Consider the following 22394-nt stretch of genomic DNA (forward strand, 5'->3'; position numbering starts at 1 on the left):
TAATTAATCCAGCAAAGTAATTATCAGCAAAAGGTAAAAATCATTAGTAAGTGTTACAACTTCACGCGTGCATAATGCTTGATCATCTTTTGTGAGTGGTTTCGTTTTCATTGTTATATTATTGTGTCTGGTGTGGAATCAACAGGTTTCAAGTTCGAGCTATATGTGAATGTGCTTATTTTGTGAGTGCGTTGTTTACGAAATTACCTGAGTCTGTTCTGAGTTGTGAGTTAGTTTGTTAGTTAGTCAGCGTAAGACAGTCTCCAGGGAAGGTAGTCTATACCGTTTTTAACAGTCGGTTACAACGATCATTGATTATTACTGTAAATAGTGAAAATACCGTACTCTGTACTTTTGAAATTTTGATAAGTTGTCAGGGCAAGTGATTGTGGTTGCATGGTGTTTTTAACTTTGAGTTGTGATTAAAAAAAACAAATGGTGATGGTGAAAGATTAATGCAATAATATTTTTAATAGATGACAAGAAATATAAAATAAATAAATAAGATTAAGATTGGCTGAATATATAAATTATTGAGGTAAGTACCTACCTACTTACTTACGAATAAAAAATAAAAAAAATTCCTCATTTTTGGGTTTCGTATTAATTCTGTGCAGCTCTGGTTTCTAAACATAAAAACTTAAGGTTTTTAAACTTCTTAGGCTAATTTGTTCGGTTTAGGGAACAAAGAGCTATTTACCGTGGAGTCAATTTGTTCACTTTTCGGAACAGCTCATTTAGTGTCATAGAAATCAAAATCCTTTTCCGTCATAGTTAGAAATATGATCTCAACGGTATAAGAAAGAGAAAACACAAACTTGTATTACCAAAATTTGAAAAAAAAAATTGAAACAGTTTATCAATTTTTTATTTTATTTTTTATATGAAACGACAAAAACATGAGGTCGCAATAATGTTTATAATACATTTTTCGAAAAAAATATGTGTGTTTCTTTTTCATTATTAGTAATTTTAGTAAAATGTTAGTAGGTGAAAAAACGTAAGGTGAGCCATTTATAAAACATTATTATGTTTGATTTCAAAACTTTAATTGTTTTTTTAAATTATTTTTTTATTAATAATATAAAATTTATTTGGATGTAATTGAAAAGCGGAAATAAACACAAATTCTCCAACTTTCTGACAGCATCTTTAAATATACAAGAAGTTTATAAGAAACAAACAATCGGTAAGCGACAAAACAATCGTAAAAAAAAATCCACTCTACCTGTGAGAAATCGCAGCCGATGCAGCGATGCCAACCAAGCAGTGCGCTTTGAATGGATAGTGTTTTATTATTATTTTAAAACGTTTTATTAATTCTAAGTATTATAATACATAAGCGAACTTGTGCATTCAGAATTGGCGTTTGTTGAGCTATATGAATATATATATTCATATATGTATAAACCAAAGTGTTTATTTATGTGTGTTATTTTTATTATGAAAAACTAATGTTTATAAGACAAGGTTTTATGCATAGCACAAAGGATTAGACTCCATCTAGTGGGAAATTTAGCACTAACAAAGCCTTTCCTACAAAAATAAAGTTGGTTGTTTACAGGTGAAAAAAATATAATAAGCAGTAATTGTTGATTGAAGTACTAGTACATATTGAATTATTTGGCGGGTTGGAAATAAGCTGACCTGGCTCAGTGGTCCATAGCAACTGACTGGACTTTAGAAGGTGGGGGTTCAATTCCAGTCGGCGGCATTTATTTTTATTCGGGAGATATTTTCAGGCGACTAATTATTGCTTACAATAATTTGCTATCCAAAGTGTTTTTACCTGGAGTTCCTTATCGCTAGATGCAAACGTCTTATATATATAACGTTTATATTATATAAATATTAAACGTTTTCACGAACATATATAATCATCTGAACATGAAATACTTTTAAATGATATGAAAAGCTATGAAATTTATAGTATATATAAATAACGTTTATATTGTATAAATATTAAACGTTTCCAAACTTTTAGCGGTATTATAGCATTTGCCTGATTAGCCTGGTTAGTAAAAGTCGGACGAGTTCGAGAAATTAATGAATTAATTATACGACGAAGTGGTTCAAGTCTTCGATTTAGAGTGGATAAATTTCCGTAACAATTTTATCCGTACCCAAAAATATCATAATAATAAAAAAAAATTTAACTTATATTACCAAAAACTTAAAAAATAAACCTAATACATGGTACGTATAATTTTTCATTTTAATGTACATAATATAAGAAAAGAATGAAAAAAATAGAAACAAACGTTTTAAAAGGGAGCTTTTGGGTACACGGAGAAAAATGCGTGTTGCTAATTTATTAAAAATCTCTTCAAATTATTGGTAATCCGGTTAAAAACGGGATTGCAGGCCATTTCCTCATAAACTTTCAGTAAATTCCTAATATTTCGTAACACAACATGTTCAAGCATCTGCATTTGTCTTGATAATACCCAATAACGAAATTCGGTAATTTTAGAATTTTTATCGTTATAATACGTTCGTATTTTACTCAAACTTTATTAGGAAAACACTCAACTCATTCGTTAAGGGCCTGCAATACCGTTTTTAAAAGGATTACGAAAAATTTGAAGAGATTCTTAATAAATTAGTAATATTCAAAATTAGTGATTTTTTTCCGTGAGGGGTGATATTTTTAATTAATCCCGGTAGCTGAGTGATTAGTCGGTATCTGAGTTGACATTGCTTTTGGGTCCCACCCAGGCGTAGTGTGTTCAATTCCTCGGCTGGCTAAGTCCCCCATCGTGGTTGGTGGTAGTAGGAGATATTAAAATATTTCCAGGTTATTCGTAACCCGGGAATGTTAGTCTTTCTTTTTAAAAAAATCTTAAAAATTAGCACAACTAATGATAAATAAATAAATTATTCTCTTTTGCAATTGAATTGTTAACTATTTGCACTAATATTATATTATATTTTCATCCTCACGAAATTTTTAACATTTTAAATTTTTTTAAGCAAATCAAATATAATGCTGCTATAAGTTCTGCAAGTATTTTAGTTTTTATTTATTACTGTGACAGCAGCTAGGTACTTACCTAACGTTTCAGACAGCATTAAGGTGTCCATCGTCGCAACCATTATGTCCCCCAGATTAACATATCTGCCCTGATGATGGAAAATTAATGCTGTCCAAAACGTTGGCTAAAGATGGAGGTTGAGATAAAACCAAAAAAATAAAACAGTATAATAGTTTTCGGAACTTTTAAAACCTGAATCAATTTCAAATGCTGGGGTAATATGAAAAGCTGATGTGGTTTAAATGACAGCTATGTGATATAATTTAAAATATATTACTATCTCAAGAGGATCTTAATATTCTAAACAGTTGGCTAATAAAAAATATATTAACAATAAATATTAATAAAACCGGCTACATGATCCTAAGCTCACCTAAAATAAAAACTTTGACAAAGGATAAAACAGTGGTGACATGTGGTGAAAATATGAATAGTAAATTTTTTATTAAAAAAAACGTTACCGGACAGCAAAGTGCCCATAACATTTTTTACTCCAAATGTGATAAGGAATGTCTGGTTAAAGTTTGTCGGGTACGTGCCGATACACCCTGTATATAAATAAATAATATATATGGTGGTCGATATAAATGCAAAAGTAATTGGGGAAAAGGGAAGACCTGCTTTTGTTTATAATCGCAACATCCAATGCTACGTATACGTATGCGAGCCGAACTGCCGAACTGAACCTCAACTTATGGGAAAGGAATGAAGCAACAGCAAATGGCGCGAAATGCCGCTTGCAGTTGCTTCGTTCCTTTCCAGTAATTCGTGGCTCGGTTCGCGTTTCGGTTCGCAAATGTATACTTACTTATGAACGAATTTATCTACACATTTTTTTTACAGAATTATATGAGAAATAATTTTAAGACTTTCGACAGAAATAATAATTTTCAGACGATTTTAAGAGCCAAAATGTTGAATAGTGTGCTTAACTAATCTTTTCAAGTGGTGCGTAAGTGCACTGCCATTATAATAGCTTTTCGCTCAAATTAGAAGACTAAACTTACGATTATAACAGATTCCAGAGGCCATACTCTGCACAAAATTTGACTAAACTTACGATTATAACAGATTCCAGGGGCTTCACATAGTCTGCACAACATTTATGAAAGAAGGCACTTTCCACTTTTTATTAATTTTTCTCCAATTGGAAACTTATAAAAAAAGTTATCAAGGAGCGTAAAGACACAATACAAATTGAAACATTTTTATGACTTTATTACGTTTCTGATTAGGTGCCAGGGATACGTCATCAGTGCTATTTTATATGACTTCAGACGTATTTGTATTGAATGTGAGCCTTCCTCAAAAGCCTTTAAATATTAAATTGAACAAAGCAGCTAACAGCACGAGATTCATCTCCTATAAGATTCAAAAGTATGCATTTCCCCTGTAAACTATACCCAATTAGAGATTATATAAACGGCATCTCTTTAAATACCCCAACGCAATTTTTATCCCAATCCCAACCAGTTTCGATTTATTGCGGACCCCGTGATGTGATTTCGCGTTTTCAATCTGCGATGAGTGCATTGCGATCGGTATTCATTATGCATATGCATAAATGTCTGTACATGGGTACAAATTTCAGTCAATGCACTGTCAATGTCATATACCTAAGATTACGTCATTACGCCAAGCAATAGGTACTCATAACATATTTCATGGAATGATAGTATGTTCTCAACGATAAAACATATTTGAAATAATATTCACGGTAATCTAAAAAAGATTATTCATGTTAAATCTCGGATCGTTCCGGAAAAAATGTAAAACGACACTACACTCGAATGTCATATTAAACGGATTCCGAAACCTGTGAAAATTTTTGCTGATCCACAAAAATCGATCCAGTACTCTCATTCTCCCTTATAAAGACTGAAAGCCTTCCGAATAATTTATTAGTGGTGAATTATTTCAATAATCGGGGTCTCGCGTGGACTTTGGAGAGTGATTAACGCAAATCAATAAATTGTCAATGGCGATGGGAATGTTATTACGAGATTATCGTTTATCGTTTAGAGGTGCATTCTCATAACTGTTATTCTTTGTAAATTATACATATTTATATATCGTTTGTAAGTGGCTTCAGAGGGCGAAACAACCTCGTAATCATAATTACACAACAGAACTTGTTTATAAATAAACTGTTTTTTTGTAAATTTTAATAATAATATTAATGAATATATAAAATAAAAATAAAAAGTTAGTTTGTCAACATTCTGCCTTTCAAATAAAAACCGGTAGGTTACAAATATTTTTTTTCTTATAAAAAAAAGACATACATTCCCGGGTTACATATAACCAGACAATATTTAGTAGACCTACTACCACCACAGTAAGAAAAATGCTCGTGTCATATACAATTATGGTGATTATTACAAGCTATTATTTTATTTTGTATAAAATCAAATGTTTAAAAATATTTATAAGCTTATATTACAAACCTACTTCATGTATGGCACAGAGACATAGAATTGTGACATGAAGAATTATAAAAGAGGTCCTAACTTAAATCCCTGAGGAATATCTGCGACAGAATAGCGAATTAGATAAAATATGAATAACGAAGTAAAACCGAAAATATCACCAACCAACATTGATGTTGTTGTATTTAATCAATGCCAGCCAAGCATTACGAATATAATAATATAAGAGGCTCCTTGATGATTTGAATATGACCGAACAGGGATACATGGAATTATAACAAGAATGTGTGACTAAAGGAAATGTTTGATGTGTATCAGAACTCAGAAGACAGCACAATTAAACAATTCTAAATAGTTGAGGTGGAACATTCAAAAGTAGATATTTTAATAAATTGTGAGAAAATCTTAGAAAACGTAAGTTATGTAAATTTGAAGAATTTTCAAACTTTAGGCTTGCCACCAACGCAACGTGTCTTTGAAATAATAAATGACATGTTGTTCTATTAAACTTACTAGGTGCCCACCACATACGAGTATGTATGTATATAATATTTTAAGATTACCAACTACTCACAAAGCTTCTCATTATAATAGTGTTATGTGCATAGAAAGTATTTATAACTAGCGCAGACCTGTGAAAAATCACGGAATAGTATGAATTCCTGACAATCATAATTTTCTGTTCAAAATATCATCGATCTGAATTCTTTACATACTCAGTTGCAATTTCGAAAATGACGCATAAATTGAAAACAAATTTATGTTCATTGAAACCTATTCCACGCAGGATGCAAAACCGAAATTAGTACATTTGATAGCTAAAACTATTACATACTGACGCCGGAAAGCCAAAAGGGCGTAAGCGACAATTTGGTCAAAAATGAGTTAATCATACAGTTTTGATTATATTTTTGTCTGACCAAAACTGTATATTAAACTCGTTTTTGTCTAAATTGTCGCTTACGCCCTTTTGCCTTTCCGGTGTCGATAATAATGATTTATAATAGCTAATGTTATTATATAACGACGATGATATAATGATAGATACTTAGATTTAGATTAAGATAAAATAATGGCATTGTCCAGTAGGTAACTAGCGACACGATCACGAGTTAGCTGTGCTTTTGAGTTTTTTTGTAGAATCCACAATTATCTTTTGAATAACATCATTATTATTATATCATTATTTGTAATCAAGAACATTTATGGATCATTCAGATTATTCAGAGTATTCAGATTTAGATTATGACAGACTATGCCATTCAACCAATAATTCACATCATAATGCAGGTGGATACCATCAGACATTCAAAAGTAAGCAGTGTAAGCACCACACGGTACTCTATCTGAAGTCTAATATCTTTGTCCTTTTCTAAATTAATGGCATAATATATTGTACATATTGTTTTTTCATCCTTGTCCTCTATAAATTAATTGCATAATACGTTAAGTTTTTTCTTCGTTTTATCTTTTTCCTTTTTAAATTAATAGCATAATACATAAAATTTTTTCTTCTTTTCATTTTTGTCCTTTTTTAATTAATATCATATTATTTTACTACAAATCAAATATCAACACGTGGTATGTATACTACATTATAATGAATTTGCTTCTTTAAGCTTAGTAGGTACCCATTTGTGAGAAAAATTATAAAATTATTATCAACACAGGCACCTAGTGAGATTAAAAATTTATATGAAAAAACCATAAACAATGAAACAATATCAATTAGCCAAAGTGTTGTTTTCGAAATAACCTATTAAAAATGCATAATTTTTGTGTAAAAATGTTTTAAAAAGAAAAATATATTTATTTCGACACAGCTTTCAATTGTTTTTTTCTTGCTACTTACAACAGCTGTAAAACAATTTTTTAAGGTCTGTTAAATTTTTACCATAGACAGGACCACATTTATTATTAGAGATGTGATATTTTTTAATATATCTTGTGGTTGTTTTCAGTGGAAACTTCAGAAGATCATAAAATATATATTTTTTAATATAAACATATAAAATTGTTTTAAGCCACTTAATTTTAATATTTATTGCTCTACCGGTTTAGGAAGAGACTTTTTTTAATACTTATTACTCTACCGGTTTAGAAAGGGACTTTTTCATCAGAACAATGTAAAATATTATCCTGATAAAGTGAGGTTCCTTCCGGAACCGGTAGAGCTATAATCATTTAATTAAATTCGTAAAAAACTATTCATTTGTTTATATTGTAATTATGACAAGCCACAAAGTAAATGCTTTCTTCGATTACATTTTTTGATTGTTTTGTTATTTGTGAATGTAAGTTTACAAATTACAAACTGCTGACAAACTGCTTGAGCAGTTTAGCGGGTATAAATAATAAAAATAAAAAAAATTAAATTAAATTAAAAAAAAAAAACAAACTATAACTTGTGTATGTACTATTACATTTCATCTTGTTTAATGTGTCTTTTACAAACTATTTTTAAGTTGTTATTTTTTAAACTAATGTTTAAGAGACAAGTTTTTTTGTGCATAGCATAAACGATAACACATTATTTTTAAACAATTAGAGTACCCGACCGGCAAACAGAAGGCTGCGTATTTATTTTTTATCGGAAGATTTTTTCAATTTATATAGGCTATAATTATTGCTTAAAAATAATTTGTTATTTTAAAATTATTAATTTTAATGTGTTTAATGTTTTCGGCAGCGCGTTATGTTCCGTCAGTAGAATAAACTATTTTGTGTATTAGGTTTGTCCTTTTTTGGTAGTCTGATTTCATTGCACGTTCTTGTGTTGTCTGTAAATGTCCTGGTTATATAATTTTGTTCGAAAAGTATTTTAGTAACAGGTTGTTTTATCGTAGTATTTTATGAATAAATATCATTGCGTTAAGGGTTATTATCTGTTTCACTGTTGGCCAATTTATGTCCTTTCACATTTTAGTTGCTTTTGAAAATCTATTTCGCCTAAGTATTATTCTCGTTGATCTATTTTATATGGACATGGGAATTAAATCTTAAGCTGAAAAATGTGTGAGGTGTTACATTTATAAGTTCTGAAGAAAAACACTAAAAATGTTAGCATAGCCATCTAACTGGATGCCTAAGTATTGCATCTTGAATATGACGTGCCGGGTGCGAGTCAGTTTTGGATTTGAGCAGTTACTCAATATGCCTGTTGACTGCTGGTTAAAGAGTTTCACTAGCTGTTAGCTGTTAGCTGTTTACTGTGCGTAGAGAAAGCGATTCACTCACATAAAAGAGGTTCACGAGAAAAGCGGTTGAAAATTGTTGCGAGAAATGTATCAAAAAAACATTATGCCGATATTATTTTTGCACTAAACTGCTCAAGACGCGTACAAAAATGTACAATGATCCTACAATTTTTGTACGAAAAAAAACTTGTGTACTTCAAATTATAGAGGAAAAGAGCTTATCAAAAATTATGAGCCATTTTTAAAGAAGGAATGAGTGGGAAATTCAATTATTACAAGTAAAATACAAAGTAAAGCAGTTTGTTCAGTTATCTTCACTAGGTATTCATGTTCCGTGATGGACTGTAGGAATTTGTATGTGTTGCGTCATGTTTTAATCATCTTTATGTATGTATCAACATGCTTTTGTGGAAATCATTCCACAAAATAAAAAATAAATAAATAATTATTTTTCGGAATAACTTTTATTGAGTAAAACCTCAAATTGTAATATTTAAATATTGAAGACAATATTAGTGATTTTTCATTGTCCCGGAAAGACAAGGGTCCTGGGTTCGAGTCCCAGATGTGACCGTTTCCTTTTCTGATTTTTCTGTTTCAGATTTTCGTTTAAAAAATCACTAATATTGTCTTCAATATTTAAATATTACAATTTGAGGTTTTACTCAATAAAAGTTATTCCGAAAAATAATAATATTTTTATAAATAAATAAATTTAAAGTTCGTTGACTGCGTTGTGTTGATGTTTCTTTAGAATTTTAGTTAGCCATGATGTCTTTTTTGAACTTTTTTTAACTCCATGATGTTTTTAATTTCATTATTTACCTATGTGATGACGAAAGTCGAAATTTCGCAATCATTTACAAAAATGTTCGAAACTTCACCGAAAAGTAGTAATGTCGTTAACTTCGAATCCGGATGTCGCGGATTCATATCTCGGCGTGCACAAGTAAATTTTATGAAATAAAATTGTAATACTATAATGTATGCATGCGACATGTTGCAGAGCGGCAGATACTAACATTTTCGTCCTGGTGAAAGACCAGCATTAAAAATGCTTGAAACGATTTTAGCCGTGTTTGGGGACCAGATCTGAATAGCCAGCTGTTTTCCAATCTTCCTAACCCATCTCTTTCCCTTTCCTTCACACTCCATTTATCGTAGTCCAACTGCGGTTGGGCCATAGTCTCACTAGGCAACTAACTGTTGACTTGGTCCATTCTTCACTCCTTCAAGTCTTCGTGTTTACCTATGGAGGCGATTTATGTATTGCATGTTCGCACTGGAGCGTGTGTATCTATACGAGTATACATTATACGAGTACATCCACATTTTCCATTTTTTGGTAAATGTCTTATTTTTTCATAATGATGCGGCAGATTGCATGCCATTGACCTAATACTACGCTATATCATATTCCGTACGTTCATCTTAATGACCGCACATCACTGTCTCAATGTTGCCAAATTACTAAAAAAAATTTCAAAATTAATTTCAGATAAAGAAATTACTTACTCAACAATTACGAATAATTTACGAACTTCTATCAATTATTTTGTTCCTACAATTTTAGATCGATTAGGCGACAGAATCATCTGGGTTCAGATGATTTTTCTTCCAGATGGAAGAAAAGTATACTTTTAAATAAAAAATAATCATTTTTCACAAGCCAATGAAATGAGCCTATAATTTTGGCAATGAAATGAGCCTATAATTTTTAATATTTGTTTTGAATAGTGTCTTTTTTTGAGTTTGTGGAATGGATAGATATATTACATGGAATGGATATATTACCCTAAAATAAGTAGAAGAAATTGCTGAAGTTTCACGTTAACCTGTCCGGTGGTGAGTTTCTGGAAAGAAAACGGTCCCGCTGGAGGGAGTTTTTTCAACAATCAAAATATAGAAAAAAATAAATGCCACCTCGTAGAGTATAAAAAAATAAAAATAAAATCCTTAGAAACTAGCACGAAAAAACAAATACTAAGCTATTTAGAAGGAAAAAATAAAAACAATTTTGCAGAAATCGCCAACCATCGAAATCGGAGCAGATTTTTGTTTTTACTTAATAAAAATCAGATTCACTTACCACAATTTTAATGAAGCCAAGGGGGGAAGAACGACTTTTTATACACACTAACATATACGTATTATTATTTACACTTATACTATTGTATTTTCATTATAAAAATTAAACATAGGTATACAATGTATATGCAGTCAATAATTACGATAAAAATAACACTATTCTAATTATTATGTACACTATCTTAGGAATAAAATTGTCTTCACTAACTAATACTGCTTTTTCGTATGGTAGTCTTCGAAACATGGATATACGCAAAATGCAAGATTGCAGTCGGTGCACATATATTTCGTGTCACTTCTTTTTTGAGCTCGAACTGCTGTATGTCTACACACATGGCATTGTCGTTGAGTTCAGTTTCTAACGGGAATATTTGCTCTTATACCTGAGTTAGTTGAATCGAATTCATGAATAATGGGCGTAAACTTACCCTGATCCCATTTACGATGATCAACTTTTCTCTTTTTGGATGTTGAACAACTAGGGAAAGTTTCATCCCCATCAGATTCGTCGGATGAGCTATCTGAATGTATTGGCAAATCATAAAGATCCTCGTAAACATCTTCATCTTTACTTTCTATTAAAATGTCAGCAATGTCTTGTTCATTCAAAGGGTTAACCATTTTTTTATAAAAGTAAAATATATAAATTGAACTAGTTATCAATACGAATCACAAAGTCAAATCACAGTAAAACACTGTCCAAATTATGAATAACCTAAGATAATAAAATGTCAATGATAATAACACTTTGTAGTCGGGCGTTTCAAACAATAGACTCTAGCCTATAGCGGATGTTTTTTGCGATTAGCACAAAAATATATCCTCATCCCTATCGTTAGTATCTGAAGAAATTTTTGAAGGGTAAAAGAAAATATCAATTAAATAAATTCCACTAAAAACACGTCTGTTTTGTAACTCTGTATATCATAACTAAAGCACGTGTATATTAGCGCCACTCTATCTTCACAAGTAACGAGTACCGGGAATACATCCAATTGCTAAACAATTTTTGTGTTATCTCTCATTCAGGAAATGATTATTGTCATAACATCCTCGGGATTATCTCATAAAAGTAAAGGTCCAATGAATTTATAAGACGCCATAAAAATATAATAGGTACTCATATTCCCAGTTCAACTAACAAACAATCTTTGAAATTTAACACGATAAAATTGCCTAATTATTACGCGCAATCTCTCATTGAGCTGCGCAAAAGTATGTGTGTACATAAAAGAAACAACGGCTTATCTTTTTTTTGTTACATGTGTGTGTAGTTTGTAATGTCTTCAAGCGTTTAGATTAAATAGTCACGGGAAATAATGGGGTAACTTTACCTTCCTCGCCTTTGAAGTGGAGCCGGCGTAAAGGATATTTTTTCCCGTCCCGCCGATAAGCACCAGTCGGCCGCGAGGAAAAATACCATTCCCGCTCATAGTGTGTATACAGTATAACGAATAATATTTCAAATAGTTCATAACACTAAGGACGGGTTGTTTCGGAGAATTTGAACAATTCATCAAATTTCAACGTTCATTTACGGGTTCTGTGAAAGTCCTATTCAAATTCTGTTATTATATCATTATAGGCTAGTTGCTTGCCAGAACTGAAATAAAAACAGAACTTAAAAATATCTTTCACAGAACTTGAAAATTAACTTTGAAATTTGAAGAATTGTTCAAATTCTGCGAAACAACCCGTCCTAAGATTCACTATTGAATTTTGTTCAAACTGTCAAAAACTGTATTCAAACTGAAAACAAACACTGTCGGTACAATATATGTAATAAATATTCACATTCAAACACGTGAGGTAATTTTTAATGCAAGATGATTAGGTTATTCAGTGTAAAAACAAACAAAAACCACAAATTTCACTTCACAAAAGACGTCGCTCGCAATACAAATGTTGTTTACCACCAACTGCCAGACGGTGACGTCACGGAATATTTTAATTGTGAATAACTCCGTTGGTAATGTACCTAAATCGATAAAAACTTTTGCAAGTTATGACAAATTGTCCCTAGATAGCAGTAACTATCGGTTTTCCGGAAGAAATTCAATAGTTAATTAATTTTAGGCGCAACCGTACGGGTACGGTCATACTCCTTACGAGGATTTTTTTTCTCACCGTACCTGTACGGTCATACCACCGGACAGGTTAACTAATAATATGTATGATGGCAATCTTTGCACTTTGGCACATCATTATTTGTAAAATCTTTAATAATAAGTCTAAAAAATGATTATGTTGTATCACGCGTGAACTTTGGCCTAGGAAGACTAGGTATAATCCTGGGTCATACATTATTTGTGGCTAGTAAAACAGTTTTATTACATATATGCAGTGGCGGTTCTTCCTTGAGCTCAATTGGTGTTTGACGTTCCAAAATTATAAGACAAAAATTATAATAAATTTTGTGCATCAAAACAATTGGTCTTAATTAATCCTTAATTTGTTTAAAATGTACCGCGAAACGTGAGCGAAAAGCCGTGATATCTGTTGTCTCTAATAGAAGTTTTCATTCGCAAGTCCACACAATTCGCTAGGTCAATTTAAAGAATGTCCCATCTTTGGCATCTTCTGTCCCTATGCGCGCCATATAATAAACGAGATGGCATTATGTCTTTCGTCGAAGTAAAATTTAGGTCCTGATGAAATCTAAAGCCCAGCTACACTACTCGCGAAGTTGATCGAAGTTGACCTAATACGATAGTGTGGGCACGAACTTCGCTTCGCTTCGGGCATCTTCGCTTCGCTTGGCCCGACTTCCGATTGTTGTCGGTAAATGCGCCCGAGTCAAAGGACTCGAAGTTCGAACACGAAGTGTCTGCCCACACTACTCGGTTCACTTCAGTTCGCTTCGAGACGTCGTGTTTGGTGGTTGTGCGTGCGCAGAGTCATAGTGACTATACGTAATAAAATATGGCTTCTACACTGTGGTCACAGGACCTAATTTTTTTGTTCCTAGAAACACTCCAATCCGAGGCGGTTATTTGGGACCCAATTGAAAGGGACCATAAAGATAACTAACTAACCATCACGCCGTTTTCCCGCAGGGGTAGGCAGAGAGGACGGACCGCCAAACAACTCGGTCTTGGCACACACTCCTTGCCTCATTCACATTCATACATCGTCTCATACATACTCTTCTATTATTCTGACTCTTGACATGGCCCGACTCGAGTATCTGATTCACTTGATCGTGCCATGTCTTCCTCGGGCGTCCCCGACTTCTGCTACCATTCACATTTGCATCATATATCCTCCTTTTTTTATATTTTTTTTATAGTGAATACCTCACAAGAGTCCCAACTGCTCCCGTCTGGAGCCAGTGAGACTATGGCATCCCCAATTGGGGGATGTTGTGAGGCTGAAGGTAAGTGGGGAAGGGAAAGAGGAAGGTGGGGAAGTACCTGGCTATTCAGATCTAGTCACTAAACACGGCTAAAGCCATTTGGAGCAACGTTTCAATTCTGAATGGTGGTCTTACACCAGGGCGATACTGGTAGTATCTTCCACTCTGGAACGTGCCGCAAATATACTATACATTATTTTAATTAATTAATTGTGAAATAACACAAATTAATCAAATAAAATTTATTTGCGCACGCCGGGTTCGAACCCGCGACCTTCGGAATGGTAGTCCAATGCGTTACCACTGGACTATGCCGGCCGTCACACTCCTATCTTCGCTCATTCGCTCTACATGCCCAAACCATCTAAGCGTCCCTTTCTTAATCTTACTCATTACGCTTACATCAGCCTTGCACTCTTTGCGGATCTCCACATTCCTCACACGATCAAACATGGTTTTACCACACATACGCCCTTGAGGTGATTTTTCACAAAAACGGCGCTTTACAAATTATCCAATTATTATTATTATTATTATTATACGCCTCAGGGATCTCATTTCAACAGCATTTAATCTAATTTCATCCTTTATTTGCCACTTGAACGTCCATGTTGCCTAGTGCACGGACTCCGAGAGACTGAGCTACTCGCGAAGTTGCACGAGTGTGTGGGCACGCACTTCGGACTTCGGCTAACTTCGTCGAGGACTTCGTCGAAGCGCCGAAGCGAGTAGTGTAGCGGCCGCTGCTTAGGTCATGGCCGTGAGGGAGATAGCACGATAAATATTATAGGTTAAGTGATGGTGACATGAAAATATGTTGGTTTTTCATTTTACATGCTTGGCGTTTCAATTGCTTCGCACCCAGTATCTTTGAATACTGCGGACGGGCTTTTCAAACTTTTATTTTATTTACTTTAATTTTGTGCACAAATACATTAAAACGTAATCTCTTAAAAATAATTTGTCGTAAGTACATGGATTGTGTAGTTATTTCCAATTTACTATAGCAACATAATATGTGTTCATTTTTCTTGCATTTTTCACAATATCGCACATTCAATTGACCTACCACGTCAGGATCCCTAAATCTGCCTCTGCATATATGTGTAATTGTAAAGACGAGAAATTTTCCGATATATATCTGAAACCCGCATTAAAAAAGGCAACATTAAAATATTTGTTTTTACTTTAATCAAAGTTCTTAAAAATGTATTGTGATACCATTGATGTATTATACGTAGATGAGACAATATTATTATTTTATTTAACAACACCTGTACCAGTGGCGGTGCGTGACTTTTCTGTGAGCTAGAGTAGTAAGATTGAAAAATACAACATAAATGATGTTGTAGCCAAAAACATAAATTTTTTCAAAATTTCATTTTTTGTGTAGATGCTGCGCCTCCCCAAACTGAAAGTATCTCGACACAAAAAAAGACTTTGGAAAAAAGAAAGGTTTTTAGATACAAAAACAAATTAATAATGTCCTATTTTTCAATCTTCTGCCTGCCATTGCTAAATATATATACTTCTTCCTTTTTTATATTTTCTGAAAGAGCAAGGTTAATATTTTCAGATTTTTCAAACCTCAAACTCAACCTCAACTTTTTCCATTGAGTAAGAATTAATTAATCATACTGGTTATTAGATTTTTACTATTTGCTAAGTGGTAGGGTCGGATCAAAATATTAAATTTGTTTGAAAACCATGGAAAAACATTTTCTTAATCCGTCGTAATAATTGTCCGTATTGAAAAGTGGTATTTCTGTTTTTTTTTTGCGTCTATAATTACATTGAAATTTGAACACAGATATTATGCACATAATTTTATCTTTTCGCACAGTCCAAAATGAAAAGGTATTTTTATAAGCCATAGCTATTTAGAGGATTACGAAAGATCCATAAAATCAAAAAAATCAATCTTTATACATTTGCCTGTAATGCTGTCCGAAATCTTATATCTTGTTTAAAGTTGCCTACATCGTTATTTATTTATTGTTGTCAGAACGTCATCACCTAAATCACCTCCTAGTACGTTCCGCGATTTTTTGTAGTGTTGTGAATTGGTCTCAGAGACATTAATTTTTGAGATACACGCTTCATTGTTATTTAACAATTAGTTGAATAGTATCCCTTGTACGTAGACACAAAAACAATTGTGGGCAGATCTGATACCATTGCGCCATAACAAACGTTGAATCAAGTTTTTTTTTCTTTTAACTTAAAAGTCCAGACCTTTTTTCAAAACCGATTTCATCATCTGCTTACCATAAATTGAGCTGTCTCTAAAGCGTCTTAATTTTTTTTCGATGACATAATAAGTCCAAAATAACCTGTTTAAAAGAGTGAACTAAATAAATCTGAATAATAATTGTCATTAAATGATTATTATTGAATCACAAAAAGTTTTCAAATGAAAACCTTCACACAATCTTAAATTCTATTGGGACTTTAAAACTATAATCTGTGTTAAGAGTAGCATTTATGTATTTGTTGAGGATTGTTAAAAAGCCGACGAAGATTTTCATTAATATTTATTTACCATACTATTATAACATAATTTTTTTCCATTCGTGCTCTTGTAAACCGCGTAACTTATTGCGTTGTTCGCGGAACGTTTTTTAAATTTTGAAATTACTTCACCGCATCGATCACCGAATTAGTTATGTAAAAACAGCATAAAGGACTGTTTTTTTAGTCGTGACGCTGGTCTCAGTTTTATTCAAATGAAAAATTCTATATATATTATCATTCATTCCGACGGTGCAAAGAATAATAATTATTGACTTATGAAAATAAATAAACTTGACGCATTACAGGTTTCAGGCTAAGATCTCTGTTCACAATATTGTTTCAGATTCAGAAGATTAAAACAGCATAAGCTTTAAGAGTTTGAATAATTCCATCGGCTTTAAAATAATAATTTGCAACTGATGTAATGTTTAAAAAAAATATATATATTTATTATTACAAAATAATAACTAGTCTTACAACATAATAATATTGTTTATTTATTACTATCAAATTTAATTTGTATAACTCAATTCTATTTAATAATAATACTGATTTGTATTATATTACATAGTTTACTTACAATATATGCTAAAAATATGCTATGTAAAGTATTCAAAAATACTGAATCCTCTACGACACCGCGTATTCATCTAACTAGATCAAATCAAAATGACATAAAAAATATTTAAAGTCATAAAACCACATTCGGACAAAGAAAATATATTTATTTTGCCAGAAAACTCCGCAACATCTTTCCCTTGATATAAATAGAAAATTTTTATGATTACAAATCAAGAATAAAAATCTGGCTGAAAGAGATTAATGAAGAAATACATACATCCACTATCATATATTGTGTAAAAATTTTAAGGAGTCGCTAAAAATACGTAAAGATATATCTGATGCTTGTATAGGAGAAGTTTAAAGTTACAAAATGAAGTTTTAAAGTGAAATTTTACAGAGTGAAGTTAAGTGAAAAGTTAGACATGTATATTATTGCGTAACGTTATAGAATGAAAAAATTTCAAGTGAAGTTATAAAGTGATAATTTTCAAAGCGATGTTTAAAGTTTAAAGTGATTTATTACTCTACCAAAAATATTCCAAACAAAATCAAAATAGCGAGATTTACAGTGCGCTAAAAAGCCATACTTTGTGAATAAGAATTCAAATATATTTTTAAACATTCTATAACATTTCATTCTGAATAAATTACATTTTTGATGGTGTCAATAAGAAGTTTTATCCAAAATACTTCAGTGTAAAGTCACGTATATTATTGTTTGCAAAGTTGTTTGCTAAAAAGCATATGTGTTAATTTCTTGTGCTCATAGAAAATGTGTGAACATTTTGCTCAAACCGTGTAAACATTTTAATTGCTAAACTTTTTTTAGATTGGTGCGATATTTTGTCGGTATGTTTTAAGAAACTTTTTACTAGAATTCGTTGACATTTGTTATTTCTAAATAGTTAATGTTGAATCGCGTATTGTCGCGCTTGGCAATTCACACCTTGCTAATTAATTATTCAAAAGGGAAATGTGAGCTTTTATAGGTCTCCGAAACAATTTGGTTTATTAATAGAGCACTAATGACTCAAGAAGGGAATTTTATAAAGTGGACGAAGGAAGTGTCATAAAATGAAAAAAAAATTGTTTAGGATAGCGGGCACTAAAATATTTTTTTCCGATTTGGATTAATGTTACTAGCTAAGGCTAAAGTAACCCTCATCGACGGTAATAACTAATAACGTAATAACAAATCGGTAGAAATTATCATTTTTTTCATAAATATTTAATAACGATGCTTATGACTTATCGTCAATCTTGCTCATTACAAAAAACTAAAAATATGAATAATTTGACAGTTTTTCAGTAAATGCAATTGCTGGGCGCACTTGGAAAGGTACACGCAGAAAAATGAGTTGTTTCGTGACGCTGAACGCTTTTTTTGCTCCAACCAATAAGGAGGCTAGGATTCAAATTTTACTGGTTTGAATCTGCGCAATGTTATTTTGAGTTGAATCGAGCCTCCCGCGCCAGCGCCGTAGCAAAAACGTCATCTAATGACAGTTAAAGCGTCAGCTACACTACTCGCTTCGACGCTTCGACGAAGTCCTCGACGAAGTTAGCCGAAGTTCGAAGTGCGTGCCCACACACTCGTGCAACTTCGCGAGTAACGCTTCGAGTCCTTTGACTCGGGCGCATTTACCGACAACAATCGGAAGTCGGGCGAAGCGCAGCGAAGTTGCCCGAAGCGAAATGAAGTTCGTGCCCACACTATCGTATTCAGTCAACTTCGATCAACTTCGCGAGTAGTGTAGCTGGGCTATAAAACACCGTATCGAGGAAACAACCGATGTGTTAATTCGAATTTTAGCCGGAGTTATAATTAGTTCAATCTTATACGAGTGCCTGTGAATTCCTCCACCATACGAGCGCTACCAAAAGAACCATATCATCGAACATCATAACCAACTCTTCCGTAAGTCACATTTGCGAATACCTATCTTTTTGGTTCAGCGAACAGAGCGTTAATTAACATAGGCACATACCTGCCTAGATTATAACCCTTATAATCTAACCCATGTGACGAATACCTACGAAACCCTACGCGAATATCGCACATGAGTATTCTTGATTTTTTTAATCAGGTTGAAAACGGGATTGCAGGCCTTTTTTTCTGATATAATTTCAGTAAATTCGTAATATATCGGAACACCTGCGTTTGTCTTGATAATATATAACGACGAAATGCGGAAATATTAGACACGTCTTGCGACATCCCGATAACACATTTGTGTTTTACTGAAAGTTTGTTAGGAAACCTCAATTAATTCGTTAAAGGCTTGCAATCCTGTTTTTGACAGGATTACGAATACTTTTAAGAGATTTAAAAAAAATTTGCAATACCTATTCAATATTAGTAATTTTTCTCGGTGTGGGTAACATTGGTAATTAATCTTAAAAAATTGCACAATTAATGATAAATAAATAAATTAATCTCTTTTATCAATTCAATTATAAAATAATTTGCACTAGTATTATGTAATATTTTAATCCTCATGAATTGTGAACTTTTTGCAAATCAAATATGTTTTATTGAGTTCTACAAATATTATAATTTTTATTTATTATTGTGACAGCAGCTAGGTATTTCGGTAACCTATGTATTTAGGTAACATAACTTTTTAGATAGCATTACAGTGTCCATCATCATGTCCCGCAGTTTTATACATCTACCCTGATGATGCAGACTGTAATGCTGTCGGTTAAAGAAGGAGGTAGCGTAGCGGAGGTAGTTCTCCTTGTAGGCAAGCAACATTATCCGCTTATAATGAAAGTAGTAGGAGTTTTTCAAAAGATTTCCAAATGAGTGATGATGTTTTGTCAGTAGCTGAAAAATCTTTAATATCACAGAAAATTACATAGATATTTCACATAAAAATGTCTGATCTACGTGATAATCAAGTCTGCGTATTTTTACTAGGAAGGTACTCTCGGCGCACGTGTATCTCCACGTTTACGTTACGTGCACTGGGGCAATGTACCTACGCACTGGATTAGCCCGCTAAATATTACACGTGACATAGCCTCCCTTGTCAGTCGTCAGTCAGCCGTGTGGTCTAATTGACAATTACCTGTTCTAGAATATGACGTAATTCTGTGTGGAATACCCAAAGTTACGCGAATACTCGATTGGACTAAATATGTACGTATTATCAATGTGACTTGAAGTTATATTTATACAAGTTAAGTAACATTTTTATTTATGGAGCGGGTAGAATTACAGCGTGTCCGGGGGTAAAGTGTGCTAACTTCGGGAGATGATTCTACGTGTTGGTAAAATAATTAGTTAGAATTTAGAAATTACTACTAATAAAAAAATTACTTATCTTTTGTACTTCTAAAATCGTGTAGAATCATCTCCCGAAGTTAGCGCATTTTACCCCAGGACACCCTGTATATTGGCGCTGCCAAATCTAGATGTTATGGAAAAAAGACGTAGAATACCAAAATTAGCAATAAAATAAATATTATGTGAGCATCTATAAGATATTACACGGATAATAATAAGGATTGCTGATTTATTAAAAATGTCTTCAAATTATTATTAATCCGGTTAAAAAGGGAATTTCAGACCGTTTCAAATGAAATTTTAATAAAATCGTAACATATCGGAACACGTGTTCTTGCACCTGCTTTTGCCTTGATAATATATGTTGACAAAATGCAAAAATATAATGATTCACACCTATACATTACATTGCTCTTTTGTTAAAAGTGTTACAGTAAACATTTTAATTCATTCATTTGGCCTGCAATCCTGTTTTTAACCGGATGACGAATAATTTGAAGGTATTCTTAACAAATGAGCAACAAATTTTATTTGGGAGGTGGGTATGGGTATCCCACCCCGGGAACCATTTATTCATTAACCAACACCCCTGCCATAGGTTACTCCAAGTAGTCCGCTACGTTTGATGACTCAGCAGGGGTGCTCGGGTTCATGGGGTGAGGTATGTCTGGGTCTTGGCTGGTTAAGGGAGATCTTTTGACCTATTCAGCTCGTTTCTCTCTTAGCCCATCGCCTTGAACCACGGGATAGATTTATTCGTCAATTCTGGACACATTGACCCCAAATTTGCAACCCACCCCTCATACCTTTTTCTTTCCCAGATCTTCCTTTCCTTAATAAAACCATCCACATACCATCCTCAAAGATGACATAGGCCCTGAGGGAAATTATTTTGGTCAGGGCCTCCCGTATGGAGCTAGTGTAAGAAAAAAATATTAGTTTGTTTCCGTGTTGGTACCAATGGCTCAAAATGAAGGGTTTGAACAATTACATATTCACCGTTATTATCTGCTGACCGGTGCTGACCGGTCGGTGGCTGAATTGATATCCCACCCAAGAGTAGTGTGTTCAATTCCTCGGCTGGCTAAATCCTCGATCACAACGCAAGCAACATTTTCAGCTTCCTGTGTTGGTTACTTACATTTGATTGACTTCATTTTCTTTCTTTCAGCTTCAAGATGATGAATGCTTTCTCAAAAGGCTTCCTGAAGTGTATCATGTACATCCTGCAGTGCATCCTGGCTCCCTTCATATGGCTGATAAACATAGGCAAGTCCAAGAAACTGCCGCGTATATCCAACCCGCTGCTGCTGACGAGTGCCACCAAGCTGGCCCACATGATAAGGAACAAAGAGGTAAGTTATATATTTATAAAAATACTACAATTTGGAGCCACGAAATGGGGAAATACTTACTGAAGGACCTTTTTTAAGTGAATACCACACAAGAGTTCCAACTGCTCCCAAACATCTGGAGCCAGTGAGACTATGGCATCCCCAAATGGGGTATGTGGTGAGGCTGAAGGTAGTGGAGAAGGTAAAGGGATAGGAAAGCGGATGGTGGGGAAGGATGGATATCTATTTTGGATATCTTTCGAAAAACTCCTACTACCATAATTATAAGCTCCTACTACTCCTTCTTTAACCAACATCTCAGCATTATGTTTTATATGCTTATCATTTTCATGCCACTATATTATTAATGCGAGTATATGCGGTGTTCATATCATCATGTGGCATATGGACTAGGTTATTCAGTTTTGTAATACTCACTTCACGAGCTCCACGAAGCTTAAAACAAAAATCTTAATCACTTTTGATCTTTGCCTACAAAATTTTCGCACGTGAATTCGGTACAAATTAACTTAATCAAAATTAATCATAGCTCATTATATAACCTATAGGAGTCATTCTTATAAGC

General features: G+C 33.1%; 1 protein-coding gene across 1 annotated transcript in view; it reads left to right on the forward strand.

Moving 5' to 3' along the window:
• The first annotated feature begins 219 nt into the window (after positions 1-219).
• LOC149423358 (fatty-acid amide hydrolase 2) overlaps positions 220-22394 on the forward strand; it is a 48835-nt gene continuing 26660 nt past the window's right edge. Inside the window, exons 1-2 of the mRNA XM_089632681.1 lie at positions 220-538; positions 21646-21829. Coding sequence (XP_089488807.1) covers positions 21653-21829 — 177 coding nt within the window. The 5' untranslated portion in view covers positions 220-538; positions 21646-21652. The remainder of the gene's footprint in view (positions 539-21645; positions 21830-22394) is intronic.

This window comes from Hesperophylax consimilis, chromosome 6 (assembly GCF_061612785.1).
Source record: "Hesperophylax consimilis isolate HC1 chromosome 6, BYU_Hcon_1.0, whole genome shotgun sequence".
Lineage (NCBI taxonomy): Eukaryota > Metazoa > Arthropoda > Insecta > Trichoptera > Limnephilidae > Hesperophylax > Hesperophylax consimilis.